We start from the raw sequence: 27,819 nt of genomic DNA on the forward strand, positions 1-27,819 counted from the left end.
TATGCAAACACCAACGCCCTTGAACAGAAAAGCCTACAGCAAGTAGTGGATACGGCCCAGTCCATCACGGGTAAAGCCTCCCCACCACTGAGCACATCTACACGGAAAGCTGCCTCAGGACAGCAGTATCTGTCGTCGGGGGCTCCCACTATTCAGATCATGATTTCCTCTCACTGCTGTCATTAGGAAGTTACAGGGGCCTCAGGACTCACAGCACCAGGTTCAGGAACGGCCATTACCCCTCAATCATCAGGTTTTTGAACCGGGGGGATACCTTCACTCAACCCAAAACTGAACTGTTCCCTCAACCCTGACTCACTTTCAGGGATTTCAACTCATGTTCTCAATATTGTTTATTTATTTATTTATTAATTGTTATTACTTTGATCTTTTTTTGCTTTTTTACTTGAACAGTTTGTTGTATTTTGCATATTGGTTATTTATCCCTGTGAGCAGGTTTTGTTTTTGTTTTGTGTACTATGTTTTTGTTTATCTCTTATTTACTGAGATACAGCATGAAGTAGGCCCTTCTGGCCATCGAACCACGCCGCCTAGCAACCCCCCAATTTAATGTTTGCCTAATCACAGGGCAAATAACGATGACCAATTCACCTATGAACCAGTACGTCTTTGGATTGTGGGAGGAAACCGGAAGATATGTATGCGATCACAGGGAGAACGTACAAACTCCTTCTGGGCAGCATCAGGAATTGAACCCAGGTCAGCTGTACTGTGAAGTGTTATGCTAACCACAATGCTACTAAGCCACCTGTGCTTCTTTGTATTTACTTTGAATGCCCGCAAGAAAATGAATCACAGGGTTGTATATGATAATACGTACTTGATAATAAATTTACTTTGAACTTCGATAATAAGCTAGTTAAAAGTTAAAGTCTGTCCCGAGCCTTTATGGCCCATCAGGCCAGTGCTTATGCCGGTTTCTGTGGCTTGAAGCGGATAAGACGCCAGTCTATCGAGAGTTAACCCCCAGCATTTTCCCGCTACCCATTTTCAGCTGGGTGGACTGGAGCACACACTGCCTTGGCCGAGACTTGAACCCACGACCTTCAGATCATGAGCCCAACACCCTAACCACTTGGCCACGCACCACACTAATAAGCTAGTAGGGAGATCAATAAAGGTTTAGCTGAAGTAGTGAGTGCCTTAAAATGAGGAACTTCAGATATAGACATGCAGAGATTTAGGCAGCCAAGTGCTGAGATTCATGCCTTAACGGATAGAACTCATTCACATGAATGGTGCACTGGTTACATTCAGGAAATTATGGCAGCTATCTCAAAGGGCAACACGCAGAAGAAAGGAGTGACAAGACCATGGGGTAGTTTGAAAACAAGAATTAAAAATTTTAAATCAAGCCAGTTTAGAACATCAAGTACAGGACTGACATGAATTTGACACAAGTTGTGATGTGTTTACAGAGAGTAGAATGAGGAAGGATGGCCATTGATATGTGTGGGAACAATTAAGTCTGGAGTTAATAGAGGCATGAGACAAGGCCAGAGCTGAGTGCTGTTACAGAGGCAGAGATCAGTGCTCTCAGAGCCAGCATAAGTAAAATGCTTTGAACTCAATTCAGGATCAAATGTAACACCAAGATTGCAAACAATCTGATTCAGATTCAGGCAGTTGCCAGGAAGTGGGGTGGAATCAGAAACTGAGATATAGACATTGTACTAAGTACCAAAGAGGAAAGCTTCAGTCTTCCACAGCAATACATAAAATGCTGGAGGAACTCAGCGGGTCAGGCTATGGAGAGGAGTAAACCATTGATGCTTCGCTCTGAGACCTTTTATCAGTTTTCCAAGTGGTTAGTGAAGCAAATTTTTTCTTGCTTATTCCAAAATGTCAAAATAGCAATGTAACAACTTTATACAAAATCAAAGTGAGGTTACGGTGAAGTAGTTGGAGTCATCAGCATACATGTTGAAACAGAAAATGCCCTTACAGACGATGTTGCCAATGGCAGCAGAGAGATGAAGTGTCAGAAAGTAAATCCCTGAAGAAAACCAGAAGTAGCAGTGGAAAGAGAAGCCATTAGGGTTCTATTTGTTTACGAAATAAGAGCAGAACCAGATATAGGCTGACCGTGGTTGACAGCTGATGAAACAACATGGTGTAGTCAACCAGATCAAATGCTGCAGACAGGCTTGGGTAGAGAAGAAGGGATATGTTACCTCATTTCATAATCATGTGCATTATCTCTGGCATGGCAGGAAGGGCATCAGTTTCCTCTACTCACAGATCTTTTGGATAATTAACTGGCAGAGGTTTCGTAAATGAAGTGTCAACCTCTTACAGCAGGGAAACCTCATAACAGAATTGTCTGACTTGTTTTTGTCATAATAAGTAGCTAATACCTTTCAAATGTATAAAACCCACTTAAACTGGGTTTTGATTGAAGATCATGAATGAAATACTGACAGAAAAGTACCAAGAAACTTTGGTGCATTTAATTCCACACTGTTGCCATATTAGAGGACAAGCCACTAAATTTAATCCTATCACATCAAAGACTGTTCAGGAATTTTTACTTTATTCTCTGTCTTAAAAGGCCTGGACCAATTCTATAACTTACCGGGTTGAAGCTTGGATTCCATTTGGTTAAAATCTCTGTCTGAACAAGGGTACCGAACATTCCCCAGTTCTTCAAAAGCCAGTCTCTAGATCCATTGGTATTGCTGATACAACCAGTACCTATACGCAAAGCATATTACAGATTAGCTATGGACATTTACATTTACCCAGAAATAGTTCATAGTAGCACCTTGTTTTCATTGTGCAAAACTTAGCCATTAAACTTTTAACTCCATTTATCCCTGATTTAAGTCATATCTATCAGGAACTGCTGTAGCTGTCGTTTCAGTGATGTGAATCTAATTCTGCCCCCCCCCCCCCCACCCGCTGACTCAAAAACATTTGGAGCTTACCTGTGGTGTTGAGGTATTTAAGGATCCACATATTTAGCACAGTCTTTCTTGTCTCCAATGGCATCTCCTTGAATCCATTATTCAGTCCTTTTACACTAAATAGATGAATATTAAGAAATTTATCAATTTGACTTCCACTCAGTGAGGGAGTTTAATCTGGTGGAGACGACGTTAGGGAGTACATTCAGATCTGGTGTTAGTCACTGAAAAATTATCTGAATTTTTCTCCATTACGATGAATGGTTCACAAGTTAATTCCAAAATCAACAGTGAAGCTCATTTGATACAGCATCAAATCTTGGTGTTGAAATCTGTCGAGTCAACTGTGCTTTCTCATTGGCAATAATGTTCGATCGGCACATACAAAATGCTGGAGGAACTCAGATCAGGATGCATCTATGGAAATGAATAAACAGTCGACATTCTGGCCCACATCATTGATTGTCCATTCATTTTCATACATGCTGCCTGACCTGCTGAGTTCCTCCAGTATTTTGTGTGTGCTGCTTTGAATTTCCAGCATCTGCAGAATCTCTTGTATTTATAATAATGTTAGATGTTTGGATGATGCTTTTCCAAATGAAAGAGAGAAAAAGAAATTATTCTGAAAGAGAACCATTCACTTACACTGCTTGGTAGCCACTGCAGGTTATGTTTCTTGTGAGTAAAGAGTTTAGCACAAACTGGGAAATGCCAGCAATGAATGGCCTGAATCGATCCTGGAACCATTCTCTCAAGAAGTTTACACTTGTTAAGTTTTCAAAGGTCTTCACTCTCTCCCAAAGGGCATTCATAAATGTAATCTTTGTCATCAGGGGGATTAAAGCTGTGTTCAGACCCTGAAAAAAAAAGGAACATGATTAAAGTCCTTTATGTACTTACAGATCTCAAAAATAAGCCTTCTATTCATTAGAGAAATCATTCAGAAGTTAATCATGAAGGAAAGTCAAAGTCCAATTCCTGTCACTGCTCATGTCTTCAGTGGAGTCAGTGTAGAAAATAAAATACATCTGTGACCAACAGATTGTCCAACTGCTAATATTTCATTAAGGCAGAATGCTAAGGGTACGCTATTATTATTGTGGTCAGTTCTAATATCCACATTGGTTCAAAAGTACTTACTGGCTGAAATGTGCTTTGGGATGAAATCTTGTTAAGTTGGCAAAGCTAAGCTTTGACCTGTTCTAGTTCTCTACAAATACACAGCAACATTTTAGGGCCAAGTTTTATTCACTGTGCCAAGTAAGAAATTACTAATTAGATAGTCAATTAATTTATTTTGTTGGATCCAACTGTTTAATCTTAATTGTTATTTTCTTTGCAGTTTAACAATTATCTGCTTGTATGTTAAGTAGCCTTTATACACGTAACGGTTTAATGCCTCTAGTAGCTATACAAAGTATTATTCAGGAAGCATCTTAGCTTCTCTGTTCTTTCACTAAGTGGTCAATATTTTCTCATTGATTAGTTTTATGGCAGTACAATTAAGTATTTTCTAATTGGATTAATGTTAACTATGGAATTCCTTATCTAGTTGTTTTATGTTGGACACCATCTTTAAATCCTCACTTTTCAATCAGCAGTGACCCCTTGTCACTGTTCTGTTCCGGTTCTCTTTGTTCTATCAACTCTTAACAAAATGGTCATTAAGCAAGAAGTTTTATGACTGATTTCTGACTCTAAAAAACTCAGATTAAAGACTACAAGACCATAAGAGACAGGAGCAGAATTTGGCCAGTCAGCCATCGTGCCTACTCCACCATTTTATCATGGCTGATCTATTTTCCCTCTCAACCCTGTTCTCTTGACTTCTCCCCATAACCTTTCACGTTATGACTAATCAAGAACCCATCAATCTCCACCTTAAATATACCCAATGACTTGGCCTCCACAGCTGACTGTGGCACCGATTTCCACAGATTCACCACCGACTGGCTAAAGAAACTCCTCCTCATCTCCATTCTAAATAGATCCCCCTCTATTCCGAGTCTGTGCCCTCTGGTCCTAGACTTAACCCCTACAGGAAACATCCTCTCCAAATCCACTCTATCTAGGTCTTTCAACATTCCATTATGTTTCAATGAAATCCCTCCTCATTCTTCTGAATTCCAGCAAGTACAGGCCCAAAGCCATCAAAAGCTCCTCATACAATAACCCTCTTATTCCTGGAATCATTTGTGTGGACATCCTCGGGACCCTCTCCATTGCCAGCACATCTTTCTGAGGTAAGGGGCCCAAAATTGCTCACAATACTCCCAGTGAGGCTATGCTAGTGCTTTATAGTCTCAGCTTTACATCCTTTGTTTTTATTCCAAATCACTTGAAATGAAGGTTAACACTGCATTTGCCTTCCTCACCACTAACTCAACCTGCAAGTTAACCTTTAAGGAAACTTGTACGAAGACTCCCAAGTCCCTTGCACCTTGAATTTTTGAATTTTCTGCCAGTTTAGAAAATATTCTGTGCTTTTGTTCCTTCTACTCAAGTGCATGACCATACACTTCCCAACACAGTATTCCATCTGCCACTTCTTCGCCCATTCTCCTAATCAGTCTGAGCCCTTCTTCAACCTTCCTGCTTCCTCAGCATTACCTGCCCCTCCACCTACCTTCGAATGGTGCTGTGTCCTTTGTCATACAAGATGAGAATGTGCGTAGGTGACATAATTAATATGTTTACAAATGACACCTAAATTGATAGCAAAGTTTGCAGTGAGGAAGGTTATATCAAGTTATAGGTAAATTCTGAAAGTGGGGAAGGGAATTCAGAATCAGATCTGTATCACTCTCTTATATGACGTGATATTTGTTGTTCTATGGCAGCAGGACAGTGCAAAGACATAAAATTACAATAAATTACAAAATAAATAAATCATGCAAAGAAAAGGGAATAACAAAGTACGCACAGAAAACGTTGGAGGACCTCAGCAAGTCAGGCAGCATCTACGGAGGTGAATGAGCAGTCAACATTTCTGGTCAAGACCCTATATTAGGAGTCCTGATAAAGTGTCTCAAGCCGAAACTTTGATTGTTTATTCCCCTCCTTAGACACTTCCCGTCTTGCTGAGTTCCTCCAGCATTTCCAGCATCTGCAGTATCTCTTATGCTTAGCAAGAGCAAGATATATTCATGGACCTTTCAGCAATCTGATGACAAGAGGGGAAGAAGCTATTCCTGAATGGTTGTGTGTGGGTCTTCAGGATCCTGTACACAGACAAGTGTAAAATGATGGATTTTAGAAAGTTGAACGGGGAAGGGCATACAGAGTGAATGATAGGACCCAGTGAGTGGTGTTGAGGAGAGAGACATTGAGGTAAAAGTACATAGTTCCCTGAAAACAGCACCACACATACTCAGGATGATGAAGATCAAGTATTGTGGAATAAAACATTCACTGGATAAAGCGTTAGCATTGGGGCGTCATGTTACAGCTGTACAAAACACCCGTTGGTCTGCATTTGGAATACAGTGTGCATTTCTGGCTGTCATAGTATAAGGAGGATGTCATTAACCTAGGGAGAGTGCAGAAAAGATTCACAAGGATGCCGCCTTGAATGAAGAATGAAAGTTATCAGTGGATGTTAGATAACCCTGGTCCATTTTCCCTTGAGTGAAGGCGACTGAGAGATGACATGACATGAAAAGCATAGAGATGGTAGGTAGCCAGTGTCTGTTTCACATGGTAGGTGTGTCTAAAATTAGAGGGCATCGATTTAAGATAAGAGAGAGGAAGTTTAAAGGAGATCTGAGGGAGAATTCTTTCATACAAAGGATAATTGGTATCTGGAATAAGCTGCTAGTGAAGGAACTGGAAGCAGGAATGGTGACAACATTTTAAGAGGCATCTGGACAGGTACTTTGATGAGTAAGAATAGAAGAATACGAAATGAATGCAGGAGGGTGGCATTAGAGTTGGTAGGCATGATGGTTGGCCTAGAGATGGTGGGCCAAACAGCCTGCTTCTATGTGGTACAACTTGATGATTGTATAACATGTCTTAAAAACACATTTTTTCCCATTCTGTCTCTTAAAATATTTCTGTGTAATACTTTGTTACCTTGTTGTTTAATTTGTCTAGAGCCTCAGTCAACATGGTTCTATTAAATTTCTGAATGAAGTTGGTCAGTGCAGGTTCATCGGATCTGTTGACAGCTTTTGGACGAATGAAACAATCAACTACATTGGCTAAGTCATCACTGCTTAAACGGGAGAGCAGGAGTTCAGTCTGAAAAGGAATCCATTTCAAAATACACTTGTTAGTTTGAAGCATCGTTTTATTCTGGTGTAAAATTCTTTCATAAACTTGTGCATAATACGTTTATTACAACTATTAAAATGCTGTCAATAAAAAGAAAGCAATTTGCATTCATCTTTCTTGTGTGAAACTCTGAACTGTGCAAAGCTTACCTCTACACAGGCATACTCTGTAATACTGAAATTGCAGAGTTGGGTCACATCAACATTAAGCAGTAAAGTCTTCAATCGTGAACTATGGGGAGAGAAATGAATCTACTCTTAGGAAAGATGTTACACTGAAGAGCAAATAATTGAACATGTCTTGAGGTTAATAAAACTTGTGAATTTACTTTCCAAAATTTCTAAATAACATGCATGAAGTATTTTGAGTATATGTCATATCAAGGGATATCATTTATAGAGTCACTGAAACTGGGACTCCCATGCAGCAATGCAGAAGAGATATTTTTCTTAAATTCCTACCTGTCTATTGTTCTACAGAATGCAGTATCTGTTTGAGAAAAAATTTTAAAAAGCATTATTAGAATACAGGAATTAATATACTAGAACTAGTGATACAAAATAGTCAAATTCTTAAATAACATTAATAATCAAAATGTACAGTTCACGCAAACTGGGAACAGAGCTAAAACTGCAGAACCATGAACAATCAGTTGGAAATTTAGTTGAAGCTACTGTTTATTGAAGCTTTTGAAGACAAATGTCGACATTGAGCACTGTACTTTAAAGTTGTAGCAAGAAGTTATCTGCTGAATTACCTGGAATACCTCCGGTCAGTCCAAGTTTCCTCACTTCAGACTCTCTGTTTGAGGCGACCCAAACAACTACTACAGTTTCATTTGCTCCATTCCGTAAAGCTTGAAGGTAAACTCCAAGTAAATTGATCAGAGTGTCAGCATTCAGTTTCTGAAAGTAAATAAACAATTAATGAGTGACAACAATGTGGAAGACTTTGCAGCTTATTTGGATTTTGATTTCATTTGGACAATGAGACGTTGGATTTGAACAATCAATCTATTTGCAGTATTTTGAGTCCTTTAATGAAAGATTCATCAAGGATTAATAGATTTAGAGGAATTTGGGGAAGATTTTTTTTAAAATCCAGAGTGTGGTTGCAATCTGGAACACACAACTTGAGAAGGTGTGATGGTGGTTACCTTAACAACATTTCAGCAGCACTTGAGGACATATTTAAATTGCCAAGGCTACTGGCTGAAACAAATAATGGCAAATAGGATTAGAATAGATAGATGCTTGAATGTGAACACATACATGGTTGGGCAAAGGTCCCAATTCTCTGCTGTGTAACTCCATGGCAATCTTGTTGTAGTTACAATGGAACGTGATGAATGTCACCCAAGGGAAATGGTTCCTTCTACTCAGGCAAGTTTCTGTATTGAAATATATGCTGATAAAATAGCTTGCTACTCAAATACTATCTGTGTAGAGTGTGCACATACTCCCAGTGATCAGGTGTGTTTCTCCTGAGTTAATTGGCCATTATAAGTTGCTGCTTGTACATAGGTGAGAGAGTGTGTCTGGAAGGAGTAGATGAAAATGTGAGAAGAATAAAAGTGGGATGGATGTAGGATTGGAGTAACTGGGTTGATGATTGGTACAGACCCTGTTGAACTGAAGGGCCTGCTCCCATGTTTTTCCTCTCTCTCACACTCTAGTAATCACAGTAGGACCTCATACGCAAACCCCATAGCAACCAAACAATTGCCACCCAGATAATGGGCATGCAACGGATAGAATTAAGGAATTTCGCAACCAGTGGATTACAGTCGTGTGTCAATTTAGTGCTATGGATTAAGGTCTGGATAATAAATAGGAAATGGGTTGAGAGGCGGTGACCTCGTTGCGGATCAGTGTTGAACCCCCAGCTGTTTATAATTTAGATCAATGATTTGGAAAAAGCGTTGGGGGGGGGGAACAAATGTGATATATCCAGGGTTGCTGAAAATACAAAGATAGGTGGCACGTGGCCTTACGAAGGATGCAGATAAACTTCAGGAGGATATTGAAAGTCCAGGTGAATGGGAAAAAACATGGCAAATGATATATAACATAAACAGTGTGAAGTCATCCACTTTGGTTGAAAATAGAAATGTGTGCTTTTTTTTTGAAAGCGATTTAAAAGTATTGGTGTCCAAAAGGAGGAGGATGGCCCTGTACACAAAAAATGGAAGTTCATCCAGCAAATGGGTTGATAAACAGATGTTAGCCTCTATGTAAAGTAGATTTAGTGTTGTATTTCTCTTTCAGTACAAGATTAGGGATTTTACGTTCCAAATATATAGAGCTGCAGTAATACGACACATGGAATATTTACTGTGTACAGGTCTGGTCTCACTACCTTGGAAAGTATATACTTTGGATCGAATGAGAACAATGAAAGTTCTCCAAAATGATTACTGGGATAGTAGGCTTGTCATGCAATGAGAGAATCAGAAACTGAGGCTTGTACTCTTGAATTCAGAACAGAAGATTGAGAGATCATCCCATCAAAATGTACTGAAATGTAGAAAATTATTTTGGGGCATATCAAGGCAGATGTTTCTCCTGGCTGAAGTTTATGGAATTACAGGTAACATAACAGGTTGCCCATTCAGGAAAGATACGAAGAAATGTCTTCATCCAGAGAGTAGTGGATGTTTGTGGGCTATGAAGGCCACTACATGTATTTGAGGCAATGATCTACAAAGTTTTAGGATTTAAGGAAAATTATCATTGAAGAGAAAGTAGAAAAATAACACTGAGGTAAAACATCAGCCATTACAATACTAAACAGCTAAGTAGGCTTATACTACTCAATCAAGAACATTACTGTAGTTTGGAATCAGAGAGTGGATTTGCTGGGAAAGGCTGAAATATGAAGTTAAGAAACTGTAACCATGCCAGAAAGGATGTAGTTAATCTGTGTATACCTTTACTTCTTCAGGATCCAATCCCTTGAAGGTTGCAAAATCCATGTTAACTTGGTTATTTGCAAGAAACCTCAGATCATCTGCTCGGGCACCACCTAAAGAAAACAGAGACATGTTTTGACTGCTTTGTAGAGAGTGGGATAAAGGCAGGAAACAGTATGTTAATGGAGGTGAAGGAAGCATAAAGGAGATGTATTTTTAGGACGCCCTGTTCATTAAGTGGAAGAATTTTCAGTGTAGGAACTTCTGACCCATGCTACATTCAAGGGCATTTTCTAGGGTATTTGAGACCTCTAACTGGAAATTTATACATTACATATCACCCCTGAGACTAGATAGATGTATGCTTCAGCTCTGAACTGGGAGTCTCACAGTATCAATTATCAATAAGGATCTGATCTAATTGTTATAAGAATGTATTTGTTTCTCCCATTGAAGTAACAGAGTATTAGATATTGCAATGAATTATTAGGTCAGGGACATCTGTAGTCCCTTTACAGACTTAGGTCTGTAAATATGAAAAACCTTAAGTATGAAAAAGAGCCAATTGATAAAGTTAGAACTTGTCCTGATGAAGGGTTTCCGCCCAAAACGTTAACTGTTTATTCATTTCCATAGATTCTGCCTGATCTGCTGGGTTCCTCCAGCATTTTGTGTGTGTTGCTTTGGATTTCTAGCATCTGCAGAACCTCTAGTGTGTATGGTTTGAACCTAATTCAGCTTCATGTTCATACAAGAGTTCTGTTTCAGTGGCGAGTGACTGGAACTGAGTTAAGTAGCAGCAACATTTCTAAATGCTTCATGTACTTTAAGACTCGAACTTTTCTAATCTTAGCTAATGGATCCCAGCAACTTGAGTACGTCCTGACACAGGCATCAGACAAAATCTGGACCAGATAGATCTGTGACACTTTCAGAAGTCTAGTTCAAAGACCAATTCAAATATGACATAGTGTTTACTTCAGACCAAATTAAAAAAATCGTTTTTAACCTACCAACATATGTTTTTATCAGCTGGAAATAAGGGATTGGGTCAGCTTGTTGAGAGCTCAGAGCAGCGGCAGCCAAATCATACAGCAAACGTTTCTTTTCCTGTGTGCACGTAGAAAGATCCAGAGCTCCAGCATCGCTGAGGAGAAAAGTTATAAATGAATCTTGATATGTGTGTCTACAACTCCACCAGGTTAAGGCACGTGAATCTGCCCTTTTCAGCTTAAAAGTTTTACCCAGTCTATTATCTTTATCTGGTAGTGATAAATGTTCCAAACTCAAAATCGTAATAACACAATTCAAACTATTATTGACAAAAGCAGAATGAATAACTGAAGAAATACGGTTACAACCTTGATAACAAACCTGGATGATCACCCCCATGATCTCAGAGACTATAAACCGTTTCCATTCAGTATCTAGGTTCCCTCCAAAAACAAGTCCTTGGAAGAGGGACTGGCTCAATGCAAATACACAGGAGGCCCTCAAAAATTAAGTTACAGTTACGACTGTCACTGTGTGAGAGTCCTTCAACTTTACATTGGAGAAAGCTGGAATAAATTAAACCTACTTACAATGGCAAAGGAGGTGACTATTCATGCCTATCTAGACCGTGCAGGGGTCTGGCACAGAAAATATATCAGTCCCAATCCCCTTCTTAATTCATTGCAGCCTACAACTTACTATTTTCAATATTTCCACCAACTTACCTTGGTACAATAAAGTCACACTCCACCAAGTTCAAGAATAGCTACTTCCTTTTAACCATTCAGTTCCTGAACTAACTGGCACAACCCTAATCACAACAGGTTTAGCAATGCTTTGACCACATTGGTCACTTCCTACTAAAATTTAGTTTTATTTTGCTCTAACTGTGTTCTTTTTGAATAAAAATCTTTTATAATTTATGTTTGAGCTTTGCTCTTCTCATGTGAATGCTGCTGATATGATGTTATGTGCCTGTGATGCAGCTGTAAATTCTTCATTGCACTTGTGCATCTGACAATAATCTTGAACTTGACTTTCTTTTGCCACTTATCTACACAAGGGATAATTGACATACCTAATCAAACTGCAAGCATGTCTTTGGGCTGAGGGATAAACTGAAGCCACTAGGAAATATTCAGGTGGTTGCAGGAAATGTGAAGTCCACAAATAGAGCACCAGAGGTTGGATCGAACTCAGGTCATCAGAGCCAGAGACGCAAGGTGGAAGCACTAAATGCTCCATCACTGTGCCACTCCAGAATTCATAGTATACTTTCAGCTTTGCTAATGAAATATCGCCAACCTTCACTACTTGCAATCTTTTTTAGTAATTAAATCAGCAGCTCGTGAAATGAGCATCAAACCTCTCCAGAGACTCCAAAAATAGATGGTAGGTAGTTTACATTTTCGATAAAGTGAAGAATGCCAAGAGTTCTGCTGGTAAAGTTGGGTAGAGACTGCCTCTGTAATACATCACATGATATACTGCAGCAAAGCAGCTTATTATCATAGGTTATTAATCTTCTACACCCAAAGAATTAAAATTGTACATAAATAAACTAGAACGCCCAATCATAATTTGATATTGGTCTTGACATGATGTGGTTTGAAATTAATTCCTGCCTAAAAGTGGCAATGAACAATAATTTGGTGGTGGACTATTTTCTGATGGCAATCCCCAAGCCACTGGTTTTAAAATTAACTAGAGAAGGAATAACCTAAATGAAAGAGGGTGAGGAACAGAGTGGCTGAACCAACAGGAACAATCTGCGAGTTGTACAGTTGGCTTGCAAAGTGTTTCCTATTGGCGCTTGCTGCATAACTATCTGTCAAATGATTTAATTCTTGGACTAACTTTTATTCCTCACGAAATCAGAAGGTCTTATCAGAAAACTAATAAAAGACCTGATACTTACGTCAAGTTTGAAATTGTCTTCAGTTGTTCTTGATTCAAAGTGCACAAATTGGGTCCACCAATGCCTTTCAAGGTAACTGTATTAAGATTGCCACCTAACTCAAGAAATCTTGTAATAATGGATATAACCTGCAGAAGGATATTTGAAGAGCAGTTGATTATTCCTTGTCAAATAAAAACAATTGTGGTGATCTTGGTTTCATAAAATTTCTGAAATATGATCTAACTTATGATGGAACAATTCTTTAAAAATATCCATCAGTAAATAACCATTTATTTTGCTGTCAGCTTTTTCTAATGCTACTGAGAAAATGCAAAAAGGAATGGCAGGTGGAATTTAACTTGGACAAATACTAAGTGATGCACTTTGGGAAATTAAACTAGGAAAAGATGGAATGACAGAATCCTGGGAAGTATTGGTAGAACAGGCAGCACCAGAGGTGCAAGTCCATAGTTCTCTGAAAATGACGACACATATAGACAAAGTGGTGCACACAGGAAAAGGAACACACATACACCATGCACGCCTTCATCGGATGGACCTTGGGTACAGTGGTAGTGACATCATACTATCACGTCATCGATGTCTTCTGGTGCTGTTACTCCCTCTGTACAGGCTGGAAATACAAGATATTCACGGGGCAGCACCTGGACTGCTGTGTGCAGTTCTGATTGTCATAGCACAGGAAGAATGTGGTTAAATTATAGAGGGCGCAGCAAAGATTCACAAGGTTGTTGCTGGGAATAATAGGCTTCAGTTGTCAGCAGAGACACGCAAGAAGAAAAAGGAAACTGAGGGATGATTTTGTAGAGATTTATAAAATCATGAGAGACACAGATTACATAGACACCCCTAGAGATTTTCCCAGCGTAGGGAGGTGTAAGCTTTTGGTTTAAGATGAGAGGGCGGAGATTTAAAGCTGACCTGAGAAGCAGGTTTTTTCTACGCAGAGAGTAGTGAGTAAATGGAATGTGCTGTCAGAGGAAATGGAAGGGCATGTATAAACACAATGGTTAAAAGAAGCTGGATCAGTTCATGGATAGAAAAGAGTGAGATTGGCCAAATGCAGGAGAATAGGATTAGCTCAGGAAGATATCTTAGTAGGCATGGATGAACTGAATCAAAGGGCCTGTTTCCATGCTGAAAATTCTATTAATCCAATTGTATCCTACGCACCATTTCGTGCAAATTTTCAATGTATCATTTTGCTTATTCCTTGTAATCACAAACTCTACTTACTTGTTTGAAGCCAATAACAATTGCATGTCTCAAGTACATAACATTTTGGAAAACATCTCCTAGATTACATCACCTAATGTTTGCAGATAGCAAAATGTTTGTATTCATATTTTCCTCATTTCAGTACCATTGTTTTCTCCAGCTGTTGCGTCATTAGTGCAGAAAGTGTATCCACTTGAGTGATGTTCCAACGGCTGACTTCTGTTGCATTAAATACAGTGGAGATGTTGCCCAGCAAGTGAATCTGGTTTTCTGGAAGGCCATTGGGATAAATCTGTTTCAGAAAATAACAAAAAAATTTAGCCCAGATTTTATATATTAAAATTTAGCTACAAACTCAGTTTTGGATTTTAAATAGTTACAATTTGATTTCCTCTTGTCATTAGACAGTAAGATTACGGTCTTGCTTTTGTTTTAAGTAGAAAAATTTGGACAAGGTACTCCACTGAGTATCACACGATTGAGTGCTCAAATCAAAAATACGGAGTGATGGTGACAGAAACTTGGAAGAGAGTATGTTCTGCGTTGTTAGAGATGAGGACTTTGGCCCAGAACATTCAGCTGAGGTCATTTCTGCATGTTCAAATTGTGGTCAAAAGCTCAATGGTTTTGTTTGACAAAGAACATGTGGAATTTCTCCTTCAATCCCAGCCAATATGCAAGGACATCACTGACAAAAATAACATCCATAAGATCATCATTACTTATCTCCCTTTTAGCTGTGGTATCTTCTTTTGTGTAATCACTGTGGTACCCTATATTATATCAGCACTGCGGGACTCCAGAGCCAGTGAAAGGGAGGAGATAAATGAATTATTCTTCTAAAGAACACAGCTAACATACCCGCAGAAGTCTCTTTTTCAGAACTTTCAGCTGAGCTGGGTCAAAGGCAAGAGATCCTAGTTGAAGAACATTATCTCTCAGCACAGCATCACTCAAACAAAGGTCCAACTGGGCTGCATCATAGACCGCAGGTATGAAGTCATCGATGTCTTCTGGTGCTATTCCTCCCTCTGTGCAGGCTGGAAATGCAAACTTCTGTTAGTTGAGTGAGAGGCGGGCTGACAGATTAATGTTGCTGATTACAGGGTTTTCAGATGGGATAGAGGGATTAAAAAGGAAGGATAGTTGCAATATTGGTTAAATAAATAATTACACTGTGGGAAGAGTTGATGTTTTGAAAGTCACATTGCTGAGAATGCATCACAAACCTACAAACTGTCTGATTGAGGTTAAAGAGAAAACCTGTAAGCAAATCTCTGAAGTACAGAGACAACGGGGCAGAAATTTTGGGAAAATTCAATTACCCTGAAGGTAACTGGAATGCATCCAACGCAAAAAGCACAAGGAGGACGGAATTCATAAGGTGGAAAGAAGCTCATTTTACTGAAATGTAGTAAACCGAACAAGAGAAATGGCAACATCTGGATTTAGTTTTATAGAATATACAAGTTATATTGAGGGTGGGCACTTTTGTGCTAATGATTGTAAATCAGTTAAGTTCTCAGTTGAGCACTGTTGTGCTAACAGTGAAGATTTAACAGGAATACCAGTTCTATCCTAAGTGGTGAACAATTCTCCTAGCAAAAGTAGAAACATCCTACAGGAGCCAAGCATTGTGTGCTATGTGTTTATTATGTATATCAAGGTAACTAGTCACATTAGTTTGGGCATGGTAAAAGCGAAGGGACTAAGTTACATATTCCTGTTTATTTTGTGGCATCTTGTAGCTTGGAACTGTGGAGGTCATATCTTTGCTGACCACTGAGATAACACTCTGTGATGCTTAATTGTATGTTTGCTAATTGACAATGAAGGATTGAAATAAAGGATTCGACTCTTTGGAGCAATCATTGGAGCTGTGGGCATACAACGCAACTATTACAACTCTATCTGGGGTTGCAGGCTTTTGTTTTGATTTTGGATCAATTTTGCAGCTACACGTCCACTTAATGAGAAATAAGACTCGGAGCAAATGCAGGCAATCAGGAAAGAAATCCAAGGAGTTCTTAATAAGCATGTTCCCTCACAGAAAGTGTGGAGGGGGGTATGCTAAGTTTGTAATCCCAAGATTAAAAGGCAGATAGAGTTTGGATAAAGCAAAAATCAAAACTTGTAAAAGAGTTCAGTCTTGCAGAGTTTAAGAGAAAAAATTTGGGCATGAGAAGTAAAAGGCCAATTAGGAATTCAAAATGCAACATAACAGGCATTTAAAGTAAAATTAGATATTTACTAAGTGGAGAAAGAGCAGAAGAACAAAAGAATGCTGGAGAGTGTATTTGAAAGTAAAGCATAAATTGTGTGTGGAGGTGGAGGACATGAGTAAAGACCTTCATGAATACTTGGCTGCTGATTTGACAGAGGAAAATTATGGTACAGGTATTTATACTGTGTAGATTGAACAGAGTAAATGTAGTATTAATTATTTCAGCAACTAAAGAAAATTGGGTATTCTGCTAAGACCAGGTGAGTATATCCAAGGCTGTTAATAGAAGCAAAGGAGGAAATTGCAAAAGCAGTGGTGCCACATAGCTAAAGCATTGGTAACACTGTAAGGTTGTTTAAAAAGGGAGGCATGGACAAATCAAATAATTAAAGGCCAGTTAGTTTAATTTCAGTAATGGGCATATTATTGGAAACAATTCTAAGAGGCAGTAGCAGAGTACTGATAATCATGAACAGTCATCATGGGGTTGTCAAGAGAAGTTCACATGTGAACAACAATTTAACTTAAGTAATGAGGAAAACTGATGATGACATTTCACTGACGTATTCCCACTGGGAGTACACATAGTGCCATGCGCTGGCGACAAAAGATATAAATTGAAACAAAATCTTTATATAAAGAGCAGCTTGAGGAAAGTTGAAGGAAGACAGCCTTGAGATCTTTGGAGCAATGGACAATTTTCTAGCAAAAATCATCTTCTTAAAAAAGACACTTGCACCCTAACTGGTGTGAGCCAGTGCCGTAATGGAAAACTTCACTGATGTGAATCGGGAAATTTTAAATTAACAGCAGCATGCAGAAGCAGAAAGCAGAAACAAGGTGCACAAAGATGTGAGAAAGTTGGATAATATTAGGAAAAGTAGTAAGATCACATTAGATGGGTGTAGTTTTGGGAGGAACACAGCGATGTGCAGAATACATTTACATAAATGCAATGAATGGCAAATGAAGTTCTGAACTACAGGAAGAGATATTCATTCTCAGAGTGAGGCAATGGCCTGGAACAAGTTGCATATGTGGGCGGCTGATGCAGAGCTGACCAAAGATACCAACAGCAACCTAGACAGTGGGAGTAAAATAAATTGGTAGAACTTTGGGAATATCACAGGATAATGGGCCTGTTGGATAACTCTGCTGAGAGCCCTTGTAGACTCGGTTAGCCTGCTGTGTTGTAATGTCTCCATGACCTGAAATCATCCAGCTCAAAGAATTGTACTTGGCTGATATACCATTCACTACCCTCAACACTCTCTCCATCACCAGCACACCATGACGCAAATGTGCCCCCTTCACCACAGGGATGAAGAAACACACCACAGCTACTTTGCCGGCACCTCGTAACACTCAACACCGAGGAGGAGGAGGGCAGCAAATACATGGGATATTGTTTCACGCGAATGTCCCTTCTGGTTGCACTCTACACAAACTGAAAATATGTTGCTTTTCCCTCACTATTATTTGGCCCAAGTTCTGGAACTCCCTATCCCAGCTTAACACAAAGGGGATTGGAATAGCTCAAGAACTTGACATAGAACAAGCTTCGAGCAAATACAAATGGGCAATAAATGGTGGATTTTTAAACAAAACCTTCAACCAGAATAAAAATAAATATTTTAGTGATCTACAAAGGCATTTGAGAGAGCAGCTGAGAATCATCAGCATTGTTGTGGTTCTGGTGTCAAATGAAAGCCTGACTAGTAAGGCTCACAAATATTCTTCTCCAAAAGTCATTAGTGAACCAGCTGAGTGTTTGAGGTGAGTGGTAAATTACTGGTGATATGTTTTTTAATATCTAATTTATTTAATTAACTAAATTTACATTATCAATGCGCCATACAGGAATGTGATTTTGGATCACACAATAACGAATCTGTTTTGGTAACACATTCATTATACAAATCCACCCGATAACATTGATTATTTAATATTCACTTGTATTATTTACATACTTTTAGTATTGTTGGAGCTTCCTCGTAGTTTGAGCTGAGCAATAAATATCACCACATCTCCGGGTGGTCTGAATCTTTTTATTTTCTTGAGAAATCTTGGCAGGGCTTGTTTAAGGGTCGGCTGCATGGGGGAAAGAGGAAAAGATGAAGACTGGCACCAAACAAGTCTCTAATGATACATACAGTTTGAAATGCCAGGTACAGCATCAGCAAGAAAATACTCTTCATTAATGAAAGCAGTTGGCATGCGATTATCAATCCCTCTCATCAACATTCCAAAACCAATTTAAACATCACGTGATAAACATGTTGGAGCAAAAGTGATGCAATCACAGGAAAAACTAGTACAAATATGACCACCTCAACTTGGAAACGTATCATCTTGGGTTTCACTAAATCATAATCACACAGAACGGAGGGCATGGGCCCAACTACGCTGATTGGGGCTCAAGTGAGAGAGTTTGGCTGAAGTCAGAGGCTGACCAGACCAAGATGAGGAATCAGCGCTAGGATTTATGATGAGGTGGGTGATGATGCTATGGTGCCAGAGGTAGAGTCAGTGATTGGCACGGTCGGTATGGCCAAAGGAAAGGGCGAGGGAAATGGCAACCACCAGTTTTGCTGCTGAGTATGAAGTTTTCTTCTCTGCTGCTATGGAGAATCCTGGCCACTGGATAGAAAGTTCCAGAAGAGAGCTGTAAGCAGGAACAGGGCTCCTTGGACATTCTTTGAGAATATGGTTTGTGGGCACGATCTCAAGTAAATTTATTTTCAAGGTACATATACGTAACTATATACTACCCTGAGATTCATTTTCTTGTGGGCATCAACAGTAGAAATAAAGAAATGCAGTAGAATCGGTGAGAAACTAAGCACAAAGACCGAGTATCAGCCAACATGCAAACAAAGCCAAACTGTGCAAGAACAAAAATACCATGATAGATAGATAGATAGACAGATAACATACTGAGGACAGAAGCTGCACATTCCTTGAAAGTAAGTCCAAAGGTTGCAGAATCATTTCAGTGTTGAGATGAGTGAAGTTATCCACAATGGTTCAGGAACCTGACGGTTGAGGGGTAATGACTGTTCCTGAACCTGGAGGTGTAGGACCTCAGGCTCCTGTACCTTCCTCCTGACAGCAGCAGCAAGAAGAGAGCATGGCCTGGATGAAGGACGTCCTTGACGGTGGATGCTCTTTTCTTGTCACAGCACTCCTTGTAGATGTGCTCAATGGTGCTCTTCTTCCACTTCATCCATGCCTCCCCCACCAAGTCCATTTTGCCTTTGGCTCCTTTTCTAGTGTCCCTGTTTTTTCAGCTCACCCACTGGGACCATAGGTGAAGTCCCAAAACTAAAGGGTTAATAACTCCAGAAATGGGGGTGGGGGTGGTGAGTGAATCAGAAACTGCTTCTGCAGGAAGGATTCCACTTGTATAGCCACTGACAGACTTAAAATTCAGTTACAAAATATCTCAAATCTGTAACAAGATTTTGAATAACCATTTAACTCTTCTACTTCCTGTTTTTGAGAGCTATGAAAAACTGATTTCCCTAAATAGTACACCCTGAGCTTTAATGACTCCATCATGATATAATTTTAACAGTGGGTGGGGCTAAAATGCATTGGTAACTACATCACCTGGTGTTTTATCCACTTTAGATGCTCTATGTACAAATAAACCATGTTAATGGGAGAGTCTAACACAATACATTAGCACCGAGATAATCCCATAGACTAACCACATCAATGCTCTGAAGTATCAAATGGAATTTACAGTCACATATTAACAAAATGCTGTGGTATGTAATATAATATTTTAAAATTCACATAGTTGAAATTTGGATTCTTTAGTGATTCTTATAAAATAACCAAGGAATTCAGAAAGATGATAATCTCACAAATTTAGCCACTTGAATCAATTTTCATGCAAGTTAATGATACCTTGTTTATTTGATTCCATGTCTCAGTCAATGCCAATGGAAGATTTCCGAGGTTTTGAATCGTAGTTGATGACCATGATGAAGGCAAACTACAGACAAAGAAGAATCTCTTTGTGTTAATGAAGCATTACAATAAATGCCAGTATAACAGATCAAAGCCATTTTATAGCCAAAACTGAAGGGAAACTAAATTGCAGTAAAAATCCTCTGAAGATTTATCCACAAGATTAATTTACTAATTTGAGTTATTTTAATTCCCTAATTAAAAACAGAAAAGACAACGCAGTGTCAAAAATTGTCTTGATTGATTATATCAATAAAAATGTTCAAAATGAAAGAATGCCCTCTTCTTCTAGAAAACCACTCATCATCTGAACACAGATTGCTTAGAAATGTATATATTCCTAGAAGATAAATAACCAAGTTGGTTTTGGTCACTTTCTGCCATTTTGGTAATTTCGTAACATTATGATTTACTAATCATGGGAAATAGGGAAATAGTTCCTGGTAGTTACTCTACTACAGACCCAGACCTAAGCCAAGAATGCTCATCATGCACGAATGGTTTGGGCTACCATAAATTGATCCAAGACCTTTACCAGGAAGGGTTATGTTTCAAAAAGAAAAATCACCTGTTTCTACTGGGTTTTCACATACAGTCTGCTAAATAAACAGTATGTACATTTTCCCCTGTATGTACAAGAAATAATAAAGAATAAAATGCAGAAATTTTGCTGTGATCGGTGTTGAAATATGCGAAAGTTTCACACTCACCCATATTTGCTGCCTCCACTTCTGAGGAGGATTTCAATTGCCTCTTTCTGATCATCTCTAAAGGAGACACAATTCTTTAAGGCATCCAGAACCGAAAGATCAGATGCCCTGATAACAGATCCATCAATGTCACAGACCAATCCACCGAGTACTGTCAAGTCTTCCTTGGTCAGGTTCCTGCTCATAACTCCCTGAGTATGCATCAAAAGATTAGCATGAATTCTTAAGTACACCACTGAACACAATTGAAACTTAATCTGTGCCACTTTTAAGACCACGCTCACCATTTGGAGTCACAGTACCACAATTTATCAGCCTATTGAAAACACAGAAAATCTTAGTTCTTACCAAACAGGTTTTGGCGTCATTAAGAATATTTTGTTCTCTTGCTGATACTTTTCTTAAGATGTTGCTGTTCGATTTCCCAAGTAATTTGAAGAAATCCTGGCAATTGTAAAATTTCCTGAAGTACTGATAACTATAAATTGAATAAGAAAAATACACAGCTTATGGCTATGAAAAGACATTCAGCAGACATCACCACTCCCTCTTCCTTTGAAGGTACCTTGACACATAAATATTCGGACAAATCCTCTTCCACTTTCTCGTACACACACGCACACCAAGACTTTTAATTGCATAACTATCCTGAGTTCAATACCATCCAGTAGGAAATGAAAATTTCCTGAAGTGAGATATGATTCAGGTTACTTTGGGTCTCAGCGTAAACCGATCTAGCACTTACTGGTATGAAATTTAATTTTTCTCTGGCAGATGAACATCAAGTGACATTATAGCCAGTGGAAAAAACTCTGGACCGTTGCTCAGAAGACTGGACCACGATTTGCATATGGATGACCACTGTTGGTCACTCTCGGTGAAACAGTACTTTGGGACATCAGTACATTAACTTCCATGGCTAGATTTTGTCCTTCTGTCCCCGTTCCCCCCCCCCCCACCACACCACAAACACCATCCCTTCATAAGCCTTCTCAGAGTAATGGCTAACTCATCCAGTGATCTCAAGTCCTTTTCCCCCAATCACTGTTGGCTTTTTTTTCCCCAACACCCGATGGACCCAGGCCTCAAATTCTGGTTTAAGTTTTCAGACAATCCATCAAAACACTTTGTTCACCAAGGCTCTGATCCTCTGATTACTCAGCCCACTTCTCTTCCACCCTGCAAGTCCCTGAGTGGACCACTGATGTTCAGCTTCTCTCCCCCAAACCTCTTCACTTCAGCTCAGTCCTGTCATTTGTTACACCTGTTGTGATGCACTACAAATTCTACATTATAATTTATGAAGAAATTTAATGTGGGATCATTGAGTTTTCAATTCCTCACCCTGCCACCGCACCCCCCCCCCACCCACATCACCTTCAGGATCTGTGAACAACTGTCACATTCAGATGTAAACAAGATGCTTTTGGTTAGTGTGCTAAGGTTGCATTCTGATGAAAGCTATAACAGATTTGGAAAACATCAGTAGCAATGGTCTACCAACAAAATAACCAAGGAAAATACCAAAAGAATATAACATACTTGAATAGCAGAACATCCCCAGGCAAAACATCCAAGGATACTACAGTTGTTTTAGAAGCCAGTCTACCGGAAATACACTCCAGCTGAAAAGACAGACCACAAAGTCACACTGTGAACTGAAGAATAGAAGCATTGATTTCTATTATCTTCCTGACTACAGTGTTTTGCTGCAGTAGATAATTAGCTGGGGTCTTTCTCTGAAATGAGCAAGCAGACACTGGAGCAGGATTAGGCCATTCAGCCCATCAAGACTGCTCCATCACTTAAATAGGGCTGATCTATTTCCCTCCCACCTCCAACCTCCTGCCTTCTCCCCATATCCTTTCATGCCATGGCCAATCAAGAATCTATCAACCTCTGTCTTAACTATATCCAATGACTTGGTCTCCACAACTGCCAGTGGCACCAAATTCCACTGATTCACCACTCTGGCGAAAGAAATCCCTCATTATCTCCATTCTAAATGGATGTCCCTCTATTCTGAAGCTGTGTCCTCTGCACCGTAGGAAATATCCCCTCCACGTCCACTCTAATGAGGCCATTCAACTTCTGATAGGTTTCAGTGAGATCCCCCCCTTCATGTTTTTGAATTCCAGTGAGTATTGGCCGAGTGATGTCAATCAGTCCTCATTTGGTAACCCTTTCATTCCCAGAATCACTCTTGTAAACCTCCTTGAACCATCTCCAGTCAATGTCAGCACATCCTTTGTTAGATAAGTGGCCCAAAACTGCTCTCAATACTCCGTGAGGTGTCACCAGTGCCTTATAAAACCTTAACATTATATCCTTGCTTTTATACTCTAGTCCTCTTCAAATAAATGCTAACATTGCATTTGCCTTCCTCACCACTGAATGAACCTGCAAATTAACCTTCAGGGAATCCAGCTTGAAGATGCCCAAGTTCCTGTGAGAAAGGCTGAGGGGATCATAGGGATATCCCTACCATCTATGGGGACATTTATCAGGAGTGCAGCGAACGCAGGACCTTTAGTATTATCAAGGATCCTACCCATCCATCCAGCATCCCCTTTGACTTTCTATCATCAGGCAGGAGACTCCAATGTATAAAAACAAGAACGGTCAGGATGGAAAACAGTTTCTTCTGAATTTCCTGCTGCATCGCTTTTGAAGTGCCACTGGTTAATCTGTTCTCTGCCTGACAATATTTAATTTATGCTCTTTAGTTTGTTTATTTATGCATAATTCATCTGTAGATTTTATCCTTACTTTCACAACTTATTGAGTGTTATATTAATACAGGGAAAATGCTGGAGGATGCCAGCAGCCAGACAGCGTCTGTGGAAAAGAGTAAACAGTTGTCATCGTGGGCCAAAAACCTTCATCAGTCCTGTCAACCTTTAAAATACATTGTGTTCTCATTGATGTTCCTGGGAAATTGATGTGTCTTGGAAAATGTTTTCAGTGCCCACTGCTCTGATCTGGTAGTGAGTCAATTAAAAACTTGTATTCATTTGAATTTATTTACAAAATAACAGAGGCATTTTCGGTCACTGAAAGCAAGCATGCAAGTACAGCAGGCAGTGAAGAAAGGTAATGGCATGCTGGCCTTCATAACAAGGAATTGAGTACAAGAGCAAAGAGGTCCTTCCGCAGCTGTACAGGGCCCTGGTGAGACCATACCTGGAGTATTGTGTGCAGTTTTGGTCTCCAAATTTGAGGAAGGACATTCTTGCTATTGAGGGAGTGCAGCGTAGGTTCACACGGTTAATTCCCGGGACGGCGGGACTGTCATATGTCGAAAGATTGGAGCGACTGGGCTTGTATACTCTGGAATTTAGAAGGCTGAGAGAGGATCTTATTGAAACATAGAAGATTATTAAGGGATTGGACACGCTGGAGGCAGGAAGCATGTTCCCGCTGATGGGTGAGTCCAGAACCAGAGGCCACAGTTTAAGAATAAGGGGTAGGCCATTTAGAACGGAGTTGAGGAAAAACCTTTTCACCCAGAGAGTGGTGGATATATGGAATGCTCTGCCCCAGAAGGCTGTGGAGGCCAAGTCTCTGGATGCTTTCAAGAAAGAGATGGATAGAGCTCTTAAAAGATAGCGGAATCCAAGGTTATGGGGATAAGGCAGGAACTGGATACTGATTATGGATGATCAGCCATGATCACAGTGAATGGCGGTGCTGGCTCGAAGGGACGAATGGCCTACTCCTGCACCTATTGTCTATAGCTTGTCATTTTTCAATGACAGTCAATCAATTCATCAGTGACAATCAAGTGCTATACAACTGAACTTTAATGTTTTGTGAATGACCTTACCTGACTTTCATCAAGCACGACTTCCCTAACCTTCATTGCTCGAACAAGCTTCAGGAATGACGAAAAATCCAGGGTTTTTGTTGCACCACAACTGAAGCCTCGCAGGACAGCAGGTGAAAATCTGGAATAAGTTATGGCATTATTAATTTCTAAAGGGTCCAATATTTTTCACAGCTTTCTAACCTATTATCACAATCACTTCGCAGCCTTCCTAGCATGAATCGATTGAGTTACTGAAGTAGACCTTGATTATATTATTCATCTTCGCCATCAACAGTCATTAGGAAATGAGCTATTGGATAAACTCTATCACATTCACATTATTATTTTTCTGTGAACTTCCTGACATGCGCTCTCACTTCATTCAAATTGTTCAATTGTACTTTCAGTTAACACTATATTGTGCTGCTGCTTACACTGGGCATTGTTGGTACAAGGAGGCAGAGAACCATCAGCAACATCACCGAGGCAGAAGCGAAAGCCTCAGGATGGCTGTGGATGAAGAGAGCAAGCCCATGGGGATCTGCAGCACAAGCTACCTGAACACAAGTCATGGCTTGATCAACCACGGCTGGGTCGCCTGAGTGAGGGTCTCTGATGTTGAAACACCCAATGACCCCGGTTACATCGCTGATGATGTGTTCAGAGCATCCTGGGATGTATTCTTCCAATCAGCTAAATGAAGCTCATGGTGTAATTCAGGGATTGATGTTAGAGTCTGCAACAGGAATTAACGGCAACTTGTGGATTTTAGGGTTGGAGGATAGAAACTAATAAATGAAATAGAAAAAAAGATTCAACATTGCAGGTCTATGATATTAAACATCATCACAGGATCATACTACATTTAGCTGGTGAACATAACTCTCAAACCCTCAACAAGAACTCTCTATTGACAACAGTCCAGGTAAATTCACCAAAACGCATGTTACTTGAATAAGTATCTAAGATCACATGAAATTCAATTACATCAACAGTGTCAAAAGATAATAGGCAAAATAAGGCAGAAATTAAAAGAGAACTGCTTACATCTCAAAATTGTTGTTGTATCTGACCAGCCTTTCAAAGAACACAGCAGACTGTGGAACAAACACATCTCAGTTATTGCCGAACACAATGGGGTCGTAGTCTGATTATACACTAATACAACATAAATGGGATAACATTCCAAACATCTTTAAATTACAAACAATTCCCAACTGCAGCTGATTTTCATTCCAGCCATTGTCTCTGCTTGTAAGCAACAGGATCATTTACCTGACTGGGAGTCCACTCTTTATTGTTAACATCACTGAGGCTTAGGTTGGAATTTAACAGGACAGGTGGAACCTCTGCGGCAAGAACTGATGGAATTGCCTTCACTGTTGTCACTGGATTCTCCACATTCCTCAGCACCTGATTTAGAATGAAACAGAAGATTATTTACTGCAAGATGAAAGCAAGTTTCCAAGGAATATTGGGAAAATATAGACGGCATATTCCTCTGTCACTGAAATGTCACATCACTCACCTGCAGAACACAGATCTGCCGTATCGATTGTGGTGCTCTTCCGATATTCTCAACAAATCTCACATTTGAGATAACACTGATGAATATCTGAGGATTTATGCGTCGGAATGCACCACTGGGAATTCCAGTCACCAGGCTTCCCAGACCCAGCAGACGGCTTGGGTTATTGACCTAGTTGAAAATTAAAATACAAATGGCAAAGCTTTCAAAACACAATCAATAGCTCATTTGCAAGTTGTGTTGTATAACAATCCCATTATATTCCCATTCCAGATGGAACTAAATAGTTAGTTAGAGGTAGTTGAAAATACTTGCCGTTACTCCATTTAAAGAATTTTCTAGTGCTGAACATAAATGGAACTTGCATAACAGGAAAATGATAGACATAATGGAAGCAATATCATGGGAATCTCTAAAGACCTCAAGTGGACAACTCTGCCAGCTTTTCACAGACAATATACCACAGTTCATTCCAATATCTCTACGATGGACATACAATTCCTTTTTAATCATGTATTCAGTTCACCACGAGAAACTTAAATGCAGATATGACAATGACTTTCTGGAATACACTTGGGTCACAGAATCATTCAACTAACCTGGGCCACACATTGCATGACGCATTCAAATGCACCCACCTCACTCCACTCCTCCCCATCACAAACTTCATCCTCCACCCGGCCAATGACTCTCAGTGCTGACCTAACTCCTGTTGCAACTGCAAAAAGTGTATCCCCAGGCTTGGCAACCTACAAATTCAGGCTGTGATTTTGCTGGACATTTCCCCCTTCATTCTCTTTCCCCACCTTCAGTCACAAACATGAAGTGAAGCAAATTGGAGAGCTGAGGGAAACTAACTGCAATGGGAGTAAATTCAAAGAATCCTTATAGGCACAATGGGATTCATAACTTTGGAATTAAATTTACACAAAGCTCTTTGAAATAGTTTGTCTAGATATCGATATTAAAACCAATTCACATTAAATGCTCATGCTAATATACTACAGTCTTCAATTTTCTCGATGTCTTGGTACCACCAGTATCATTGGTTCTTACCTGGAAGCCACTAGTGAGTAACTTGTTTACTATTGAACTAGTCTGTCCAATATTCCAGCCTCTGACATTGCCCAGACTTGGCAGGGCTTGCTCCAGAGTGTTCCCATCAATATTGTCAACCTGTGACAATGACAGTCCAACAGCAGTTTGCCCCAGGGTATTCAAAGTGCTGACTGAAAAGTTGTCGATTTTGCCCACTAGAACAACTGCCAACTGAAAAGGACACAAACGAAAATTGTTACTTTTACCCTTCCAAGAAAACACTTC

The 27,819-nt window shown here is 39.6% G+C and overlaps 1 protein-coding gene across 1 annotated transcript in view; it reads right to left on the reverse strand.

Moving 5' to 3' along the window:
* The window catches only part of LOC134351946 (uncharacterized), a 315,363-nt gene that overhangs the window by 109,594 nt on the left and 177,950 nt on the right, over positions 1–27,819 (reverse strand). The window contains exons 106-127 of the mRNA XM_063058888.1: positions 27,553–27,765; positions 26,497–26,667; positions 26,244–26,381; positions 26,016–26,065; positions 24,987–25,107; positions 22,703–22,785; positions 21,509–21,638; positions 21,161–21,351; positions 20,388–20,475; positions 18,443–18,563; positions 15,110–15,288; positions 14,394–14,540; positions 13,028–13,155; positions 11,130–11,263; positions 10,135–10,229; positions 7,963–8,110; positions 7,667–7,694; positions 7,355–7,436; positions 7,005–7,172; positions 3,576–3,787; positions 2,949–3,043; positions 2,597–2,715 (exon numbers count right to left, since the gene is read on the reverse strand). Coding sequence (XP_062914958.1) covers positions 2,597–2,715; positions 2,949–3,043; positions 3,576–3,787; positions 7,005–7,172; positions 7,355–7,436; positions 7,667–7,694; positions 7,963–8,110; positions 10,135–10,229; positions 11,130–11,263; positions 13,028–13,155; positions 14,394–14,540; positions 15,110–15,288; positions 18,443–18,563; positions 20,388–20,475; positions 21,161–21,351; positions 21,509–21,638; positions 22,703–22,785; positions 24,987–25,107; positions 26,016–26,065; positions 26,244–26,381; positions 26,497–26,667; positions 27,553–27,765 — 2,841 coding nt within the window. The remainder of the gene's footprint in view (positions 1–2,596; positions 2,716–2,948; positions 3,044–3,575; positions 3,788–7,004; positions 7,173–7,354; positions 7,437–7,666; positions 7,695–7,962; positions 8,111–10,134; positions 10,230–11,129; positions 11,264–13,027; positions 13,156–14,393; positions 14,541–15,109; positions 15,289–18,442; positions 18,564–20,387; positions 20,476–21,160; positions 21,352–21,508; positions 21,639–22,702; positions 22,786–24,986; positions 25,108–26,015; positions 26,066–26,243; positions 26,382–26,496; positions 26,668–27,552; positions 27,766–27,819) is intronic.

Source organism: Mobula hypostoma, chromosome 9 (assembly GCF_963921235.1).
Source record: "Mobula hypostoma chromosome 9, sMobHyp1.1, whole genome shotgun sequence".
NCBI lineage: Eukaryota > Metazoa > Chordata > Chondrichthyes > Myliobatiformes > Myliobatidae > Mobula > Mobula hypostoma.